This window comes from Python bivittatus, unplaced genomic scaffold (assembly GCF_059951505.1).
Source record: "Python bivittatus isolate LINGU-HERP-01145 unplaced genomic scaffold, Pbiv_v1 ctg000330_np1212, whole genome shotgun sequence".
Lineage (NCBI taxonomy): Eukaryota > Metazoa > Chordata > Lepidosauria > Squamata > Pythonidae > Python > Python bivittatus.
In genome coordinates, this window is record NW_028277058.1 from 37338659 (window position 1) to 37354839 (window position 16181).

At 39.9% G+C, this 16181-nt stretch overlaps 1 protein-coding gene across 3 annotated transcripts in view; it reads left to right on the forward strand.

Annotated features, from left to right (window-relative positions):
* The first annotated feature begins 2045 nt into the window (after positions 1–2045).
* CSNK1E (casein kinase 1 epsilon) overlaps positions 2046–16181 on the forward strand; it is a 42226-nt gene continuing 28090 nt past the window's right edge. The window contains exons 1-2 of one of the 3 annotated variants that reach the window (XM_088141037.1): positions 2046–2258; positions 5739–5826. In XM_088141037.1, the coding sequence (XP_087997163.1) occupies positions 5751–5826 (76 nt within the window). In that variant the 5' untranslated portion in view covers positions 2046–2258; positions 5739–5750. Of the gene's footprint in view, positions 2259–2536; positions 2559–4949; positions 4971–5738; positions 5827–16181 lie in introns of those variants that run through there. The other 2 variants (XM_025170007.2, XM_007433456.4) reach the window with 2 other exon arrangements.

Genomic DNA, 16181 nt, shown 5'->3' on the forward strand with positions numbered 1-16181 from the left:
ACATGGCAGAAAAAAAGAAGTTGCTGGGCCATGTTTGATCTGGGGTTAGAAGCAACTGGGAAAAGACCTTTGGTTTTGCCAGCTCAAACATAACAGGAATCTTTTTGTATCAGAGCAAAATCGATCCTGTTTACTAGAGAAACCCAACAGAAACATCTTAAAAGCTCCCTAGCAGATACGAAGGCAATAGCCCTCTCTTATTTTTGTTCCCTAGCAACTGGTAGTCAGGCATATTGTCTCTGAACATGAAAGAAGCATGCAGTCAGATTACTCAAAGGTTATGCTTAAAATCAAGAGCCAGGATAGAGTAAAGAAGAAGGTGTTGGATTTCAATGAGAAAAGTCAAGATGAAGTCCAGGTTCAAGTCACAGGATGGCTTTTGGTCAGTCAGCCTACCTCACAAGGTTGTTGCTGGTGAAATAAGGGGAACTCCACTATATATGCTGCCATGAGCTTCCAGACAAAAGGTAATATATACATGCAATACAATAATAAAATATTTAGTTAAAACTGTTGGTTGCTGCAGATTAGGGGGAAAAGTAATTTCACAATTAATTTAGCTGACAAGATAGAGCTTTTAAAGCATTATTTTGATGTGTTTGATTTTAAATCTCCATGAGAAATATGCTTATTTCATTATTTCATATATGCAGCACAAAATCTGAGTAAATAATGCTTGTAGCATGATATATAAGAGATTTACAACATAACCATAATGAAATAATTCGACAGGTAAACAGGGTTAAATATCTGGAGGCCAGCAGAAAGAAAAGTTTGTGGAAGTGTGGAATTTAAGCTGTTCCCAGGTATCATGTGCACTTAGAAGTAATGTCTGTTGAATTCAGTAGAGAATTGTACTATTAATTGTATCACACGATTCATAAAACAATTGTAAAAATCTCAACTCTCATTTGTTAGAGTGTGCATATTTAGCTGCCTAATCGTTCATTCATAACATCATTGTGATAGATTATATTTTTGTACTAGAGATGGATTTGTATTTATGCATCCTAATGCCTATATAAATAGAGAACAGGACTTGCAACTTTTGCAAAGCTGGCTTGGGGCCCAAGAAGATAAAAGTAGATGAAAGTTGCCTTGAATTTATCATTTAAAAAAAGATCATATCGAAAATTAAAAGAAAGATGTGGTTTTAATCCAAACTTGGATTTTCAAAAATATAGTAGGATATATGACATTTGATAATATTAAATAATTAAGTATTAAGTTAAGTAGTAAATAATTTAAGTTACTCACCTAGACAGTTCAGTGCAGTGGTTAAAGCACCACACTAGAAACCGAGACTGTGAGTTCTAGTTCCCCTTAGGCACAAAACCAGCTGGGTAACCTTGGGCCAGTCACTTTCTCCCAGCCCTAGAAAGGAGGCAATCGCAAACCACTTCTGAAAAACCTTGTCAAGAAAACTGCAGGGACTGGTCCAGTTAGTCCCCAGGAGTCAAAAGCTGACTTAAAGGCACACACACACACAAAACACAAAAAACCCTAGCCGAGGCAGTTAAGTCTCCACTGTTTTTAAGTCTCTGCTATCCTTTGTCTGAAACAGGTAAATTTAGAAGCCATATAGTCAAGAAAACATATGCTGGAATAACTATCTTAGTTTGAAACATGTCTCAAGATTCTCTGTTTTTATTCCCAAGGAAGTGAGAACTGCAGCCTCTAGTGTCTTTAGCTGAAAAATGTGAACGTCACTCATTCTTTCTCCCAAGCTTCTGGCAGCAGTTCTGCTGGATTCAGTGGTTTTGCATTGCAGATGTGACATCGGTAGGCATTTGTGTTTACAGTGTTTGTTAGCAAACTTTGTACATGTGTGTAATGATGAAAATAGCGGGCGCGGGGGGGGGTTGGATACTGGTGTTTTTTTCAGCGAGCGCTATTAATGGGCTGCTGACAAGAAACCAGAAGCAGGAGGAACAAAAACATGACGCTGGCCCTTTAAATTTCAGAGGGCGGGCCCAGGGATCTGTAGGATGACATCAGTGGGTTTGGCCGTGAGACTCAATGGAAACTCAATGAGCGAGCGCTCCGGCTGTACACAGAGGGAGAGAGAGGCTGAAGGGGAAGGAGGGAGGCGGTTGAGCAGGCAGAGCACGGAGAAGGAGGAAGCGGCGGTAGCAGCGCAGCACTGGCTACGGCGACCAGCCTCCCTTCCCAATCCTCCGTCATCCTCCCCCCCCCGGCTTCCCCCCCCCCTGACAGCCCCAGGAGCAGCAGCGGTAGAAAGGCTCCTTCTCGGCGTGGTAAGTATTGGGGGGCTCCGCGCAAGTTTTGAGGTGCAAATCCGGGGGGAAAGGCGGCCCCACCGCCTCTTTGTTTTTTTGTTGAGAGAGGAGGGATTAGGCGGGGGAGGGGAAGGACGCTCGCCCACAGCGCTGCGGCCGTCGTCTGGGGGGGAGTCGAGGCTGAGCGGCCGAGCGGGGGGAGCAGGAGGTTTGTTTTGTTTTCGGATTTTTTGATGAAGACAAAGGATCGGAGGCACCCCCTCCCGCGCCTGGATTTCAGGAAGGGTTCCCTTCTCTTCCTCCCTCCTGCCCTTCCTTGTAGGTAGAAAGAGCCCCGATCCTTTTCTTCTCAGTTGATTTGCGGGGAGGGGGGATTGAGTTCGCCATCATGTCCAATTTGGGGGAGAGGAAGGGGGACTATTGTTTTTCTCCCTTTCTGCTTCTACATCTCGTGATTTCCAAATAATCAGCAGTGAGGCGGGTGTCTCCCCCACCTTTTTTAACCCCATCTGTGTTTTTTTTTAAATGGGGAGAACCAGTCAGGAGCCACCATTGTGTTCCTAAAAGTGCTGCCTTTGGCAAATAGGGTGTGTGTGTGTGGTGAGGGGGGATGTTATTGTAAATAGCCATCTCCTTTTGTGCACAGACAAGGCTGGGTATTGGGGAGGGGGGTAGCAAGGGAGCTTCCATCCCTGTTCTTCTCCCCTTCAGCATTTCTTCTAAAATATTGCTGCTTAGCAGTGGCTCGGAGCCTTGCAATCGGATTGTGCTGTATAGCAAATAGAAGTTTTGTGCTATTTCTCATGGACTGCTGCCCTGTCCTCCTCCCCCCCACCTTCAGTCATTTTTGGCCCTAAACATAGGAACATAAAATGAACGTGATTTAATTCTAAGTTGTGCCTGTAGCTAAGTGATGAGATGATCTTATCAATTTTTAAATGTCTCCTTTTAATGCTTGCATTTATTGTGCGGTTGATTTGCTGCCTTTAGCTCCTTTCTTTTTGGTAACAGTTCAAAAGGGGTGGGAGAGAAAAGAGCAAGTATCTTTGTTCTGGCACATTAAGATTTTTTTTTTAAATGGCATTTTATTTATCACTCCCTCCTCCGTTATATTTGAAGCTAATATAAAACCTGGCTTCCTCTTCCTGTCTTCCAATGTAGTAGCATTACTTATATATTAAGCTAGTTCTCACCCAGTTTGGCCAGTAGTAACCCTATGTGTATTTTCTACTCCCAGCAAATCAAGTAAGGCTAATGTGAAAGTCCTTTAATTTACAATCATTGTTTGGAAGTGGGGGTGGATTGCTTACCTGTAGATTCAGCATTATAGTGAGATGTGTGGGGCCTGTGTGTATATAGGGGTTAAGTATGTATAATTGTTTATGTAATGTGATTTACACATAATTGTAGTGTGGTTTATATTTATATAATGCATGGTAGGTTGTGTGTGCTGGGGGTAGTTTTCTGAGTAACTGAGAGAAAAAAGGGAATAGTTGTGTATTAGAAACATTACTCACGCAGAGTATATGCTTTGTTAAGCTGATGGGTGGAGGGATGAACCTAGAAGACTGAAATTTTGCTTAGAATGGCTGTTCTACTTTGGAGAAAGCAGATGGAACTGGCTTTTAATAATAAAACGCTGAAATTGTAGCAAAAATGGAAGCAATCTAATAATGAGTGGAGTGGGAGCATTTTCTTCCCCCTTTTGACTGGCTGTTCATAGACTTCCTCATGAACTGTGCTTGCTGCCTTTTGTAAACCCTCTTCCTAAGGCTCTGTCTTATTAATATTACAATCCAGTGCACTCTTGCTAGAAAGTAAGTCTACTGAACTAGGAGGTACTTAGGATTCCTCTTTTGTGACTGCCAGTGACAAATGCTTGTGAACTGTCTCAGCTCCTTTCTAATTCATTGGTGGTTCTCTTAACGTATGAAGAATACTGTTTTTTGAAAAAACAGGAGTTTGGGGGCAACTTAGCTGGAAATGTTCCTCTAAAGCTGTGTTAGATAACCCCCATCTAAGTGTTAGTGCTTTTCCAGGAAGTTGCATGGTCATACTAGCTGAAAAAAATGTAGCGGTCAGATGGGCCTCCAGTGACCTGGTCCTTGAATTTCGGTATGTTATGGGTTGCTGCATGATCAGTCACTGGATCCTGTCTTTTTCACCCCTTGGTCATGCTTTCAATAGTACTGGTAGGGAAACCATGGAAAATCCCCATCTTTGGAGATCAGACCTTTCCAGTAACTTGTGATAGGTGCTGCTCTTTCCAGTTCTTTATGCTAATTATACAATGATTATGGGAATATAACACCCTGGCTTGGATGAGTCAAAAAATGTATAGATTATGACCTCAGGTTAATGGTAAGACTCTTGCTGTTCTGTTTTGATTTTTGGGTTCTCTGTAATCTCATGGTTCATGGCCAACACAGGTTTGGATGAGCTTTGTCAAACAAAATTATCTCCTTGCCTAAATCTTTGCCCCTTCCAAACAGCCTACTTCACAAGAACAAAGTGCATTAATAAACATGCGTTACATAAATTAACTGTATGGCAGTATCCTCTAAAAGGAGCCATGGTCTCTCCTTCCCTCCTTCAGACAGATCCATGTTACTTGAACAGGGAGAAAGCACAAGATGGTGGTCATCAGGGCATATTGCTGGGGAACCTCCAGAACTCAAGTTGGTACAGGCCTATGCAAAGAGATTGCTCCTGCCACATGCACCAGAAGTGGTAAGGCTCAGATTTGGCTAGATCTCATATTTATGAGTGTGCTTGAAAAAGAAGACAGTGGGCCTGCTGTCAGTTTTTAGAGGCATATGGATTTATGATGTAAATCTAGTTGTATATAATGTGGCAAAATGCACTGGAGGAATTGGACCTGTTTATGAGCAAGCATGGAAGGAATAGTTGTTAGAATAGAAGTTCTGTATATTTGGGGAACCAATTTCTATATTTCCCATATCTTCTTGGTCTCAACTGATGATTGGGAATGACTCTGGAGGACCCGTCACTGTTGCTATACTAGAATGATTTTTCTGAAATGGGCTAGCCTCCTTAATCGTTAGGTTCTTAGTTTCTGGCATAAACTTCATAACAATCATGATGACCATCAATACATTGGCTTATAAATCAGTTTCGTTAATTTATGTGAGGTTTGCTTCAGTACAAATGTATTTAAGATTGTGGCTGACTGTGGCTTTGGACTTAAGCTTACTTTGGAGACTGAGTTATACTGCTACTCTGATTGATTCCCTTTTTCCCATAAATTGTTGAAGAGATAATAAGGCACTGATTGTTAAACTAAAAGTTTAAATGTCTTACCACTGGGTCGGGGAACATAGGCCACGTATCTTACTATGTCAAAGAGCTTCCTAAGACTAAGGCACCATATCCAAGGATTGAATTTTTTTTTAAAGAGGAAGTCTAAGAATGAACTTAGGGTCTTTTTGATATGCATTCCTCTAACCTTATCCTGCCTGTCTTCTGCTTTATTTCCAGTGCATCTGAATCATGGAGCTTCGAGTGGGAAACAAATATCGGCTGGGACGAAAAATTGGTAGTGGATCCTTTGGAGATATTTATTTGGGTGAGTTTACCATTACTGTAGAAATGTATCCTCAGGCTGAGGAACTGGTATCTCTGGAAGAAGGAGAATGGGCAGAGTAGACTAAAATCCTTGTCCCTGATGATTTCCAGCTTGCCATCTGGGGCTACCTGCAGCCAGATGTTGAATAGGTTGGAGTATATATGCTCTATAATTGTAAAACTGTTTTTACTAGCTTGCAGCAACTTTGTTAGGGAACTCCCCATTCTCAAGAGTTAGAGCCCCAGAATACTTTTCCAGGCCCTGGAGAACTAATATTGATCATTCCTAATGAAATATGTTATTAATAGTCTGTGGCTTATAGTAAGGCTCTGTATGAGGGGATGAGAAAGAAAAAAGGTTGGGACATTTGGCCATTCTCAGTGTAGGAGCTATTGATTGTACCATCTGGCATATAACTAAGAAAGAATAGCAAACTTGGGAGTGGGGGTGATTGCTACCTCAGTAACAGTTTAGTTGCAGGCTGATTTGAGAAATTATTTATCTCACATATAGTTCTGACTGCTTGCTCAGCATGTTGAAGAACCAGAGGAATGAAGTCAGATATTTAGGGCATGCTTACTTCTTGCATTGTCTTGTCTGAAAGGGGAGATGGAATGAGGAGCTTTTATACTCTTAATGGATTTACCTTAAATAACTTCTATCAGAGCTTTGACCATCCATTTTAAAAACATGTGAATCTTTCAATGAAACTTAAGCAATCTTTGCTCTTTATCTATTTGTATGTCAGCATGGCAGTGGTGATGCTTTTCAAGGATTAACTGAATTGTAATTCAAGGACCTGGAGAGTACCAGGTTGGAGAAAGCTGCAATCTTGCATTGAAAGTGCTACCCATGGAGTGCTCAGTAACATGATGCCTCTGCAGTATGCATACACAGGCTCCTTTGCATGTTGTTGGCTTTCCCAACCTCCAGCCACACTGTATCGTGTTGCATGTTCCTTCTCTAGTTTGCTTCCTGGCATTGTTACAAGATTTGCCACCTTCACTGTTTTCTGAGGTTCTTCAGTATGGCACCTTGTGATTATTTCCTTCTCAACTGCTCTGTCCTTTTATTTTGTATATCATTCATATTAAATTTCTGTGAGCTAATTTTACACTTAACAGAACTCCTAAAAAACTGTTATACGAAACAATTTCAGAAACATGATAAACCGTAAAGGCAGGCTTTGTTAGCATGTCTGCTTTCATCTTCACATTAACCCATCTCTTAGACATCATTGTTGATTTTGAAAATGCATATTTCTCTATAAACCTAATGAAAATAAAAGCATATGACATAGTAAACAATATAGAAAATACTGGGATATTTTGACTGTGTTAGATACGGATTTATGTGCGAGGAGCCTGTTAAATCATGTGTGTCTGCTAAACTTTCCATTACTTCATTTCTTTGTTTTTTTTATTTCAGGAAATTATGGCTTCTATTTGTCTAAAAATCGATGTCCCAGTAGGTTCTCTTCTGTTTCAAAGGCCCACTTTGTTTCTTCTTCCACCAGCCGTACTTTTTGCTACAGTTAGTTAGCCTTGAAACATGTGTCCCTCTTTCTTTGCAAGTTTAGTTTTTGCTAATATTCTGTTCTTATTTTTGAATGACCTTGTGAAGCAGATCACCTTGGAAGTACTTTGATTGAAGCCTATGCAGTGAAAATGATGGGTGAGCAGGAGTAGGGCCTTCTCTGGGTGTGCCCCATAACTATGAAGTGTGCAACATAGAGACCATGTGACCTACTATTGTAAAAACTGGTCCTGTAGAAGCTTTTAAAACAAGCTTTTCCAGGTTTAAAAAACCTTAAATATTACTAATTGGGTTGCTAATTGTGGTTTTTTAATTGCATCTAGTTGCTGTGAGAATGCAATAAAACTTCAATTTTTTACAGACCCCTATTACGTAAACCAGCCAGGACCAAATTTTAGTTCAAACTTCATCCTCAAACTGAAACAATCCAGATAATTAGCATTTAAGTTGTTTGTATCGATTCACATAATTTGCATAATTAATATAATTATGTAATTACACAGATTATGTAAACTGACACAAATTATGTAAATTGCTTCAATTATGCACATTTGGATTTGCTGGACATTGAGTTTTAATGAACACTTTTTCCTTCCAATTGGTCTGTAAATTTACTAAATTATATAAGCACTTAAATAAGTATAGGCTTTTGTCTGTGGTTACCTGGCCCAATATTATTGACAATATCAAAGGAGATGTCTTTTTCCTCATGCCAGGAGGAATTTCTCTATGTTTGTCAAGCTACTTGTATACAGTATATATACTGCTGATTCCAGTTGACTTAGAGGAAGTTTTTTCTGTTCCTACAGTGTTTGTCTTTCCCTGTCTTCTTTTCAAAGTCCTCAGGAGGGAGTATAATGTCATTCAAGTAACTTAAATGACTTGCTGGCCTTTTTTTTTGTAAAAACTCAGCTTCACTGTGTATGTTAAGTAACACATGGCTGTTTTTGATGTAGGCTTTGTGTCATGTAGGATATAAAGCTGGATGCTGACCGGCATCATAAATGCAGGTGTTGTGTTATTGCTTCCACAGTGGTGGAATTCTGTGGGTGCTGCACCCTGTGGGTGCTGCTGTATTGAATTTAGAGCTAAAGGGAGTATTATAGGCTGTGCAGGAATCAAGTAGTGCCACACATCTCATTTTAGTGTAAGAAGCTGAGTTTAGATGAAGATTAAACACCTGTTGCTGATACTTTTAAATTATTTTATTTACTGCATTTTTGTATTTCAGTAACCAAATTTTTCTGGGCAACTCACAAAATAGTACTCATAAACCTGTCTACCAGATGTGTGATGAGGTGGGCTTCAACTCTCATAATTCTCAACAGTGACCATTCTGGATGTGCAGTTCTGTGAGCTGAAGTCTACAACTGGGGGATGCCAAAGCTGGGAAGGAGTGTTTTAACCCTTCATATTATAAGATGAAAAATATGTCTCTTTGATATGTTTAACTAGGAATTTAACATTTCATAAGGGATTTCTTGTTAATATTAGATGAAGGTCCATCTGGAAAATGTAGGTGCTGGCTAGTTTGGAAATTCAGAAAAACATCCCAGAAGAAGTCAGTGGCAAGCAGTTTCCATATCATGCTAAGAAAACTTCAGGGATGTCTCCATGTAAGTTTTCAGGGGTCAAGCTTGACTTGAAGACAAATATGCTTCAAGGTCTTTGAGAGTGAATCAAAAATAAACTAAAACAGTTATCCTGTTGTATGTTTGAATAATGTAAAGGACACTGGTTTCCTGAAGAGCAGTGAGTTCTGGAAGGCTTCAGACATCAATATTTGAATAGGCAGGTTTGAGCTTTCCCAAGACCTAGATTCATCTCATCTCATCCAGTAATTATTTCAGGTTCATCCTGATCTGATTATGGGATAACTGAAAAATAAATGTTTTCTTGCTGTAAACTGTTTGTCTTTCCAGTTTTTTGTTTCTTTTGAACAAAAAGCATTCTGTGAAATATATTTCATGAAGTAAGTACTTAGATGTACTAGAACAGTAAATGTTCCACTGTAAAATTTTTGGAAGTAGGCAAAAGGTCAGATACTAGTTGATTTAACATCTACACAATTTGCATAATTGTGTTATTCAGCTCATGTTCTCAGTGCTCCAACCTGGATCTCTGATTTTGATTCATGTGACTTAACATGGGTGATACCATTGCTGGGGAAGAATGGCATGGGAAGTTTGCTGGATGGCAGACTAATGAGATTGGCCTATGTTGGGCTGGACATCTCCTAAGTCTCTCTTGCATTCTCTGATTCTGTTGCTGAATGGCTTTTGTAAACAGATGTCTGAAATGTGGAGACTTTGCTTTCAGTAGTGAAGATTGTTTGGTTTTAGGCTCATCTGAGCAGTACTGATGGACTAACATGACAGAGGTGGTGGTGGTATAGTTCTCAGAACAGAAGCTGATGCAGCATGGATCAAAGGAAAATTTTAATAGGAGTTGGTTTAAGTCTGTATTAATGCCATTATCACGGAAGCCTGGGTTGCTCCTCTATCAAGCTGTTTTAAAAAAGACAGTGAGCCAAAGGCAGCTTGGCAGCGCGTGCTAGAGATATCTGCTTGGACAGTTCCTGATTGCTTGTACTTCCTTCTTCAGGCAGAGGATCCATTCCCTTTGTTTCCTGGCCTGTTAATTCTCTGTCTCTCTGCCTGACTTCACCCATCTGTTCTAGTCCTCCCTTTCATTTGCCATTCAGTAACAAAAAATGACAGGGAAGAATGGAGAAGGAGAAATGTCATGGCTCTGCTGTGGAACACTAGTAGGTATTTGTGTGCGTGCTAACTTGTCTGTGCATCTGAATTTCTGCAGCGGTGAGGAGTACTGTTTTTCCTTAGATTGATGACGTTGTCTCTTCTATAACATTGCCACCTTCAGCATACACACACACACACCCCAGTCAGATATGCATATATTTGAAACAAATAAATTCTGAAGCATGCAACCCACACACTTGAATGAGATGGGGTAGATGCCGCATAGGAGTTTTGATCATTTCCAGATCTCTCAGATCATTAATCAAAAACTCTTAGTAATGTTTTCATCTTTAAAATAGGACCTGGTTCTAATGTATCTCAAGCTACTGCATAGTTTTATTTGTAGTACTGGAAGCTATTTACCTGCCTTACATGACACAATATAGATTTTAGAATAGCTGTTTTGGTTGAGGAGGGGGCCTGAGGTCTGTGAACACTGTATACCAAAGACTCTACTTTTCATGTCTGAACAAAGAACCAGAGGTCCGAGGTAGATCAGAAAGGGTCAAGGGCAGAGGGGCAGCTAATGTAAGGATGAGGGGAAGGATGCTGGAAAGGACTTGTTGAAGTACAGGTATTCTGCATAAGTTTTGGACTTAAGCCTTATGGACTTAATTTGCCAGTGGCAAATAATTGCTGAAATGTAGTCTAAAGCTACATTTGTCGGTCTTGAAAGAGGTAAAGACAGATCTTTGCTTGAAATCCTTACTATAATCTTTCTATTATTATGGTGTTATTGGATCTGATAGGCAGGATTGTTTTACTTGTAATTCAACAATATCAGCTACACTTGAAATGCTTGAAGAAAAACATAGTGCGAACAGGAGAAATTCTGTAATGTGGCAGAAAGGTTTATGGGTTGACTGTGGCAAAAAATCATGTGTATCTTTTGCATATGATATTTTTGCCAGGAACAAAATGACTGTGTATATATTGATGTTTTATTGTTGTGCTAAAGTTGTATTAAGTAAATACTCCATTGAGCTGAGCTCAGCTTCTAGTAACGGTATGGACATGGCCAACTTCAAAAAGTGAAGCAGGGTTGGACCCAGTTAGCATTTGGATTGGAGACTATCAGGCAATACCAGAGCTGTAGACTAGATTGAGAAGGTGAAAAAAGCATTCCAGAAGTAGCCAATGGCAAACCATTTCCATACTGTTGCTAACATGGGTGTCTACCCAGGTTTTTATTTATAACTGTGGTGCATTTAATTTATAGTACAAACTAAAAAGGTTGGCCTCTGTTGTCTCACCTATACAACCTACTGATCTTTACTATTATTTTGTTTAACCATACCCCAAATAGTTTCCAGAATTTTTAACCAATCAGAAATGCATGTCTGAAGAGCATCCAGGTTAAATACCATTTGTCCAATTTGTGTTACAATTCACAGTTCAGTGTTAGAATATTATGCTTTGTATGCAGAAAGTCATTTTAGCCTTTAACATCTCTAATTTAAAGGCTCATTTGTTGGATAAAAACACATATTTTAAAAAAGATTTGACTTAAATTGGAATAATTTTTTTTCTTCATTTGCCTTACAATTAAATACACTAACATGTTAAATCATGAAAAAAAAATTAAACTCTGTTGGATTCCTGTTTGCTTACGTAATTAGCGTGGATATGGGTATTGTATTTTATTGTCATGTAAATGGATCAACCACCTTCCAGGATCAGTCCAGCCTAACCAGCTAATCTGGGCTGCTGTTTATGCTTCTTGGATTAAAGGGATACGTGCAGGAACATTACACTTATATGGTAGAGAAGGAAGTTGAGATGTGCCCAATATAGGAAAGGGCTGATGGAGGCAGAATAGAAGAGAATGGGAACATGGGTATACTTAAGGTATCACTGCTGAATTTGCAGGATGATAGATGAGTTGTATGTACAAATTTCTAAATGAATGACTTACCTAAAAATTATAGGGTGTGTAACCTCATTGTAAATGCTGTACTGTGTTATAAAGTAACATATTTTAGTAACCATATCTGCATCCTTGTTTAACAAATGCATGAAAAATGATTGATAAAGTTCAAAATTTAAAATCATTGATTTAGTGCTTTGTTTTGGTGGTTTAAATGCCTATCTTTTAAACTTCTTTACCTGGAAAATTCAGTAGCAGATGATGGGAAGGGCACCTGCAAGAGACTGAGTAGATAATACTAGGTTAGATGTTAATTTAAGGATGGCACTCCTTCATAAAGATGTGAAGTCTCCAGCCAAAACTGCTCGTCTCACAATTATTGATGTATTCATTAGTACCTTCAGATTTCATACACTTTTATCACTTGTGGGACTCCAGAAGCATTCACAAAAATAACTATTGCTGTTCTAAATGCGTGCCATTTTTCCCTGAGTCTGCAGACAGTGAGGTTGAAACAGTGACTCAGATATCATTCCCCGTGTTCCTGCAGCCTCCCTCCCCCGGCCAGTCTCACTAGGGTTGTAGCTCTAAAGCTGAGTGACAACATGACTTAAATGTCAGCATTAACTTTGGTTTGCTGATCATTTTAGCAGATGCAGTCAGAGTCTAGCTGATGGGAGCAGGACTGTGGAGAGAAGCAGGAGCTCCAAAAGGAAAGGAATTGCAATGTAGAGAGAAATAGCCAGCAGTATAACGCCTATCTTCCTCATGATAGCAATGGCTGACTATCTAGTAACGGAAATAGAAGTTGTGTAAGGGCCATGTTCCATCTTATTCAAGAAAAGGATTAAGTTGGAAGATCGCCGTAATTCATATACACCTAGCCCTCAGGGCAGTGATTAAAATGGAATATAATGGCAGCCCAGAACAAAGTTCAGTCTTGGGTTACTGATGTGCTGCTTCATGTGTGGGTGTTCTCTCCCCCTCCCCTTTTGCTCTGTGATTGCTTCACCACGTTTGCTCACTCAGAGCTTTGCTTCTGTTCCTGTTTTTTTCCAGTCTGTTGTTTTTTTTTTTAATGTCAAAGCTGATGTTGCAATGTCTTGATCTTCATTCCATTGCAGAATAAATGTTGCTTCAGGAGCCATTGCAAAGGGCTCTTATCTTTTTATCATTTAAGCCTTGTAAGAATATCTGACTTTGTCCACCAATCTGCAGGAAAGTACAAAAGTCTCAGTAACTCATTTGCCATTTGCCAGTGATTTATTTCTAAAAGGGAAGTGCTGGAGTTTAATCCTGTCTCATTTTTAGTGCCAGTATATATAGAGCTTTTATATATATTCAGACACTGAATCGGTACTCCTTAGATTTGTTGGGCTACAGTTCCCATAATTCTGAGTTTGTACAGAAGTAGCAGGAGGTCTAATCCAATCCACCTGAAGGGCAGCTAATTGAAAGAGGCTTGTTACAGAGAAATGGTCAAAGTTGCATATTGCTGATGATACCAAATGTGGAATTTAGCAATGGATGCAGTTGTCTGCAACCTGACGTTAGAGTGTTAGAGCAGGGATGACAAGCATGCCCCTCCTTAACGTTGTAAGACTATGCCTTCAATCCTTGATCATAGGATATACTTAATGTAGCTAGTGGGAGTTGTAGTCCAACAATATATGAAGTTCACATGTTCCCTGCCCCTGCTGAATGGTATTGGGGGGGGTGACTTCAACCTCATGCTCTGCATAGCACGTTTTACATATATTTCCAGAATCCTGGTGCATATTCATGGCTGTTATTTAGCTGCAGAATATAATAGGATTGATGCATATGTAGTCAGGATTCTGAATTACAGTGGTACCTCGGGATACAAACTTAATCCGTTCCGTGACTCTGGGCAACGCAAATTTCCCATAGGGTTCAATGTAAATCCGGTTAATCCGTTCCGCCCTCTGAATTTGGTCGCACCCCGAAGCAAATTTTCCCATAAGGTTCAATGTAATTACTGTTAATCCGTTCTGGCGTCTGCGGACCATGTGTCAGGGCGGGAAAACAGCCGGGCGCTGCGCGGCGTGGCGGGAAAACGGCCGGGTGCCATGCGGCACAGTGGGAAAATGGCCGCAGACCACGTGTCAGGCGGAAAAATGGCCGTGGACCATGTGTCGGGGCGGAAAAATGGCCGTGGACCACGTGTCAGGGCGGAAAAATGACCGTACCCCGAGGCGGAGTTTGCACATCGAGGTAAATTTTTGCGGCCGGAGCTGGTCGTAACCCGAAAAGTTCGTTAGTAGAGGCGTTCGTATCCTGAGGTACCACTGTAAATTCTTCAACTAGCTGAAGTCAGATTCTATGAACATGCTACAAACAAGCAAATCATAAGATTTTTTTTTAATTAGAAATGCTTTCTTTGCCAGAGAAGTTAACTTATTTGGCACCCTGACAGTGCTTTTTTTGATCCTTGACAGTTTTATTCCAGAGTCTTTTTCTCTCTGCTCCCTACTTAGCTTTTCTACAACACCAAGTGTGAGACATTGGAATTCCTGAGAATGTAGTAGATTTTCTAGAAATGCCACCTGTCAGTTGTATTATTATAGTAATTAAGGCCCATCCCATGGAAATAGAAAATAGAAAAAGTTGCTCAGGGAATTTTAAAAGCAAGTTTTTTAAAGAATCATTTTTAGACAGCACCGAAGACTTATAATTGCGGTAATGCACATCTTGAACTAAAAAAATCAAAGCATGAACCTGGGAACCCAGATTCATTCAGCTAATTGTAAGAAGGAGCTGCATTTTTGCTGTCCTTGAGAAATAAGCTATATTTGGAAATCTTTTGGTGGTGCTTCTCACTCCAGCAACCATGATTTCCTTCTAAAAGGAGCCTGCTAATCATAGGTCAGGCTATAGTCAAACTGGTACAACATTGTGGAATAGGACAAGAACAGTCTGTATTGCTAATGCTACTAGGCCCAGTGTTCATATGGTGCTGTTGGTGTTCAACAGGTATGCTACCTCTTTTGACCACTTTAGACAGAGGACAAAGGGCTGGCTCTGTTTGCATTAGAGACGTCACACAGGGAAGTCTGGGGCTATGATGCTGTGATAGCTTCATATTCCCTAGTGAGATATTTGATTTGATGTGTCACTAGGAAGAAAATGGGTGAAAACTATAGCCCTGCAATAGAGAAATAACCAACAATTATGAAGAAAAGTGCATGGAGGTTTCCTCTGCTTATTCAGCATAGTGATAACATTCAGCTTGTTAATGTTGCATTATTACCATATTGAAACTAAAAGTGGCACTGGGAAAATAAATTCTGCGGTTCTCACAGATGATTCAGTCTGCTGACTGGGAGAAAAAAGGTGCCTTCAGTGTTGAATATTGAAAGGGTACTTTGCTCGTTGCTAGAAATACCATAGAGGAAGGGCTGTGTTTTGATAGCTCAGTGGGCACTGTCTGCATTCTTTGATGCCCATCTTCTGCAAGTTTCTAATTTTTGTATGGCTGTGGTATTTTAAAGATTTGTAAGTGGCTGCATGCTATTCTGCTAAACTAAGAATGTCTTTTGCTACACAGAAAGTCTGTTGCTGGATTTGTAGCACTATAGGACTAAAGAAGTAGAGTTTAAAAGTGTACTTGTTTATTTAAAGAGCTGGGGATGCTATGGAAGTCTTGAACTGGTCTTTGGAGGCTGTGAGAATCTGGATGAGGCAAAACATGCTCAGATTAAAGCCTACCAAGATAGAGTTGCTAGAGGTCAGGAGACATCTGGGCACTCTGATAACTCTGGTCCCAGCAGTTACTCTGGATGGAGTTGTGCTCCCCTGAAGGAAGTGCTTTATGATACTTTACATAAGTGCTTTATAACACTTTACATAAGTGTTGTAAATAAAAAAATATCTTGTCCTCCAGGATGGGGAGAAAAAATGAAAACAAGAATACTCCGTTCTTAGGATCAGTTGTGTAGCTAAGGTTCTTGGGAGTCTTGCCTTGATGAACTGGAATAGAAATAATTCAAAAGAGAGGATCAGCCTGAAATTTTGACTTTGCAGCTGAGCCCATGGAATAGCCTGCTTCCTATTTTTACCCCTCCTATAGCTTGATGGAATGACTTTATGCTAGAGCATAAAAACCATTTTAAAAAACTACTTGTCAGATTATAATACTGATTTGGTAATATATTTTTAAAAGAACCATC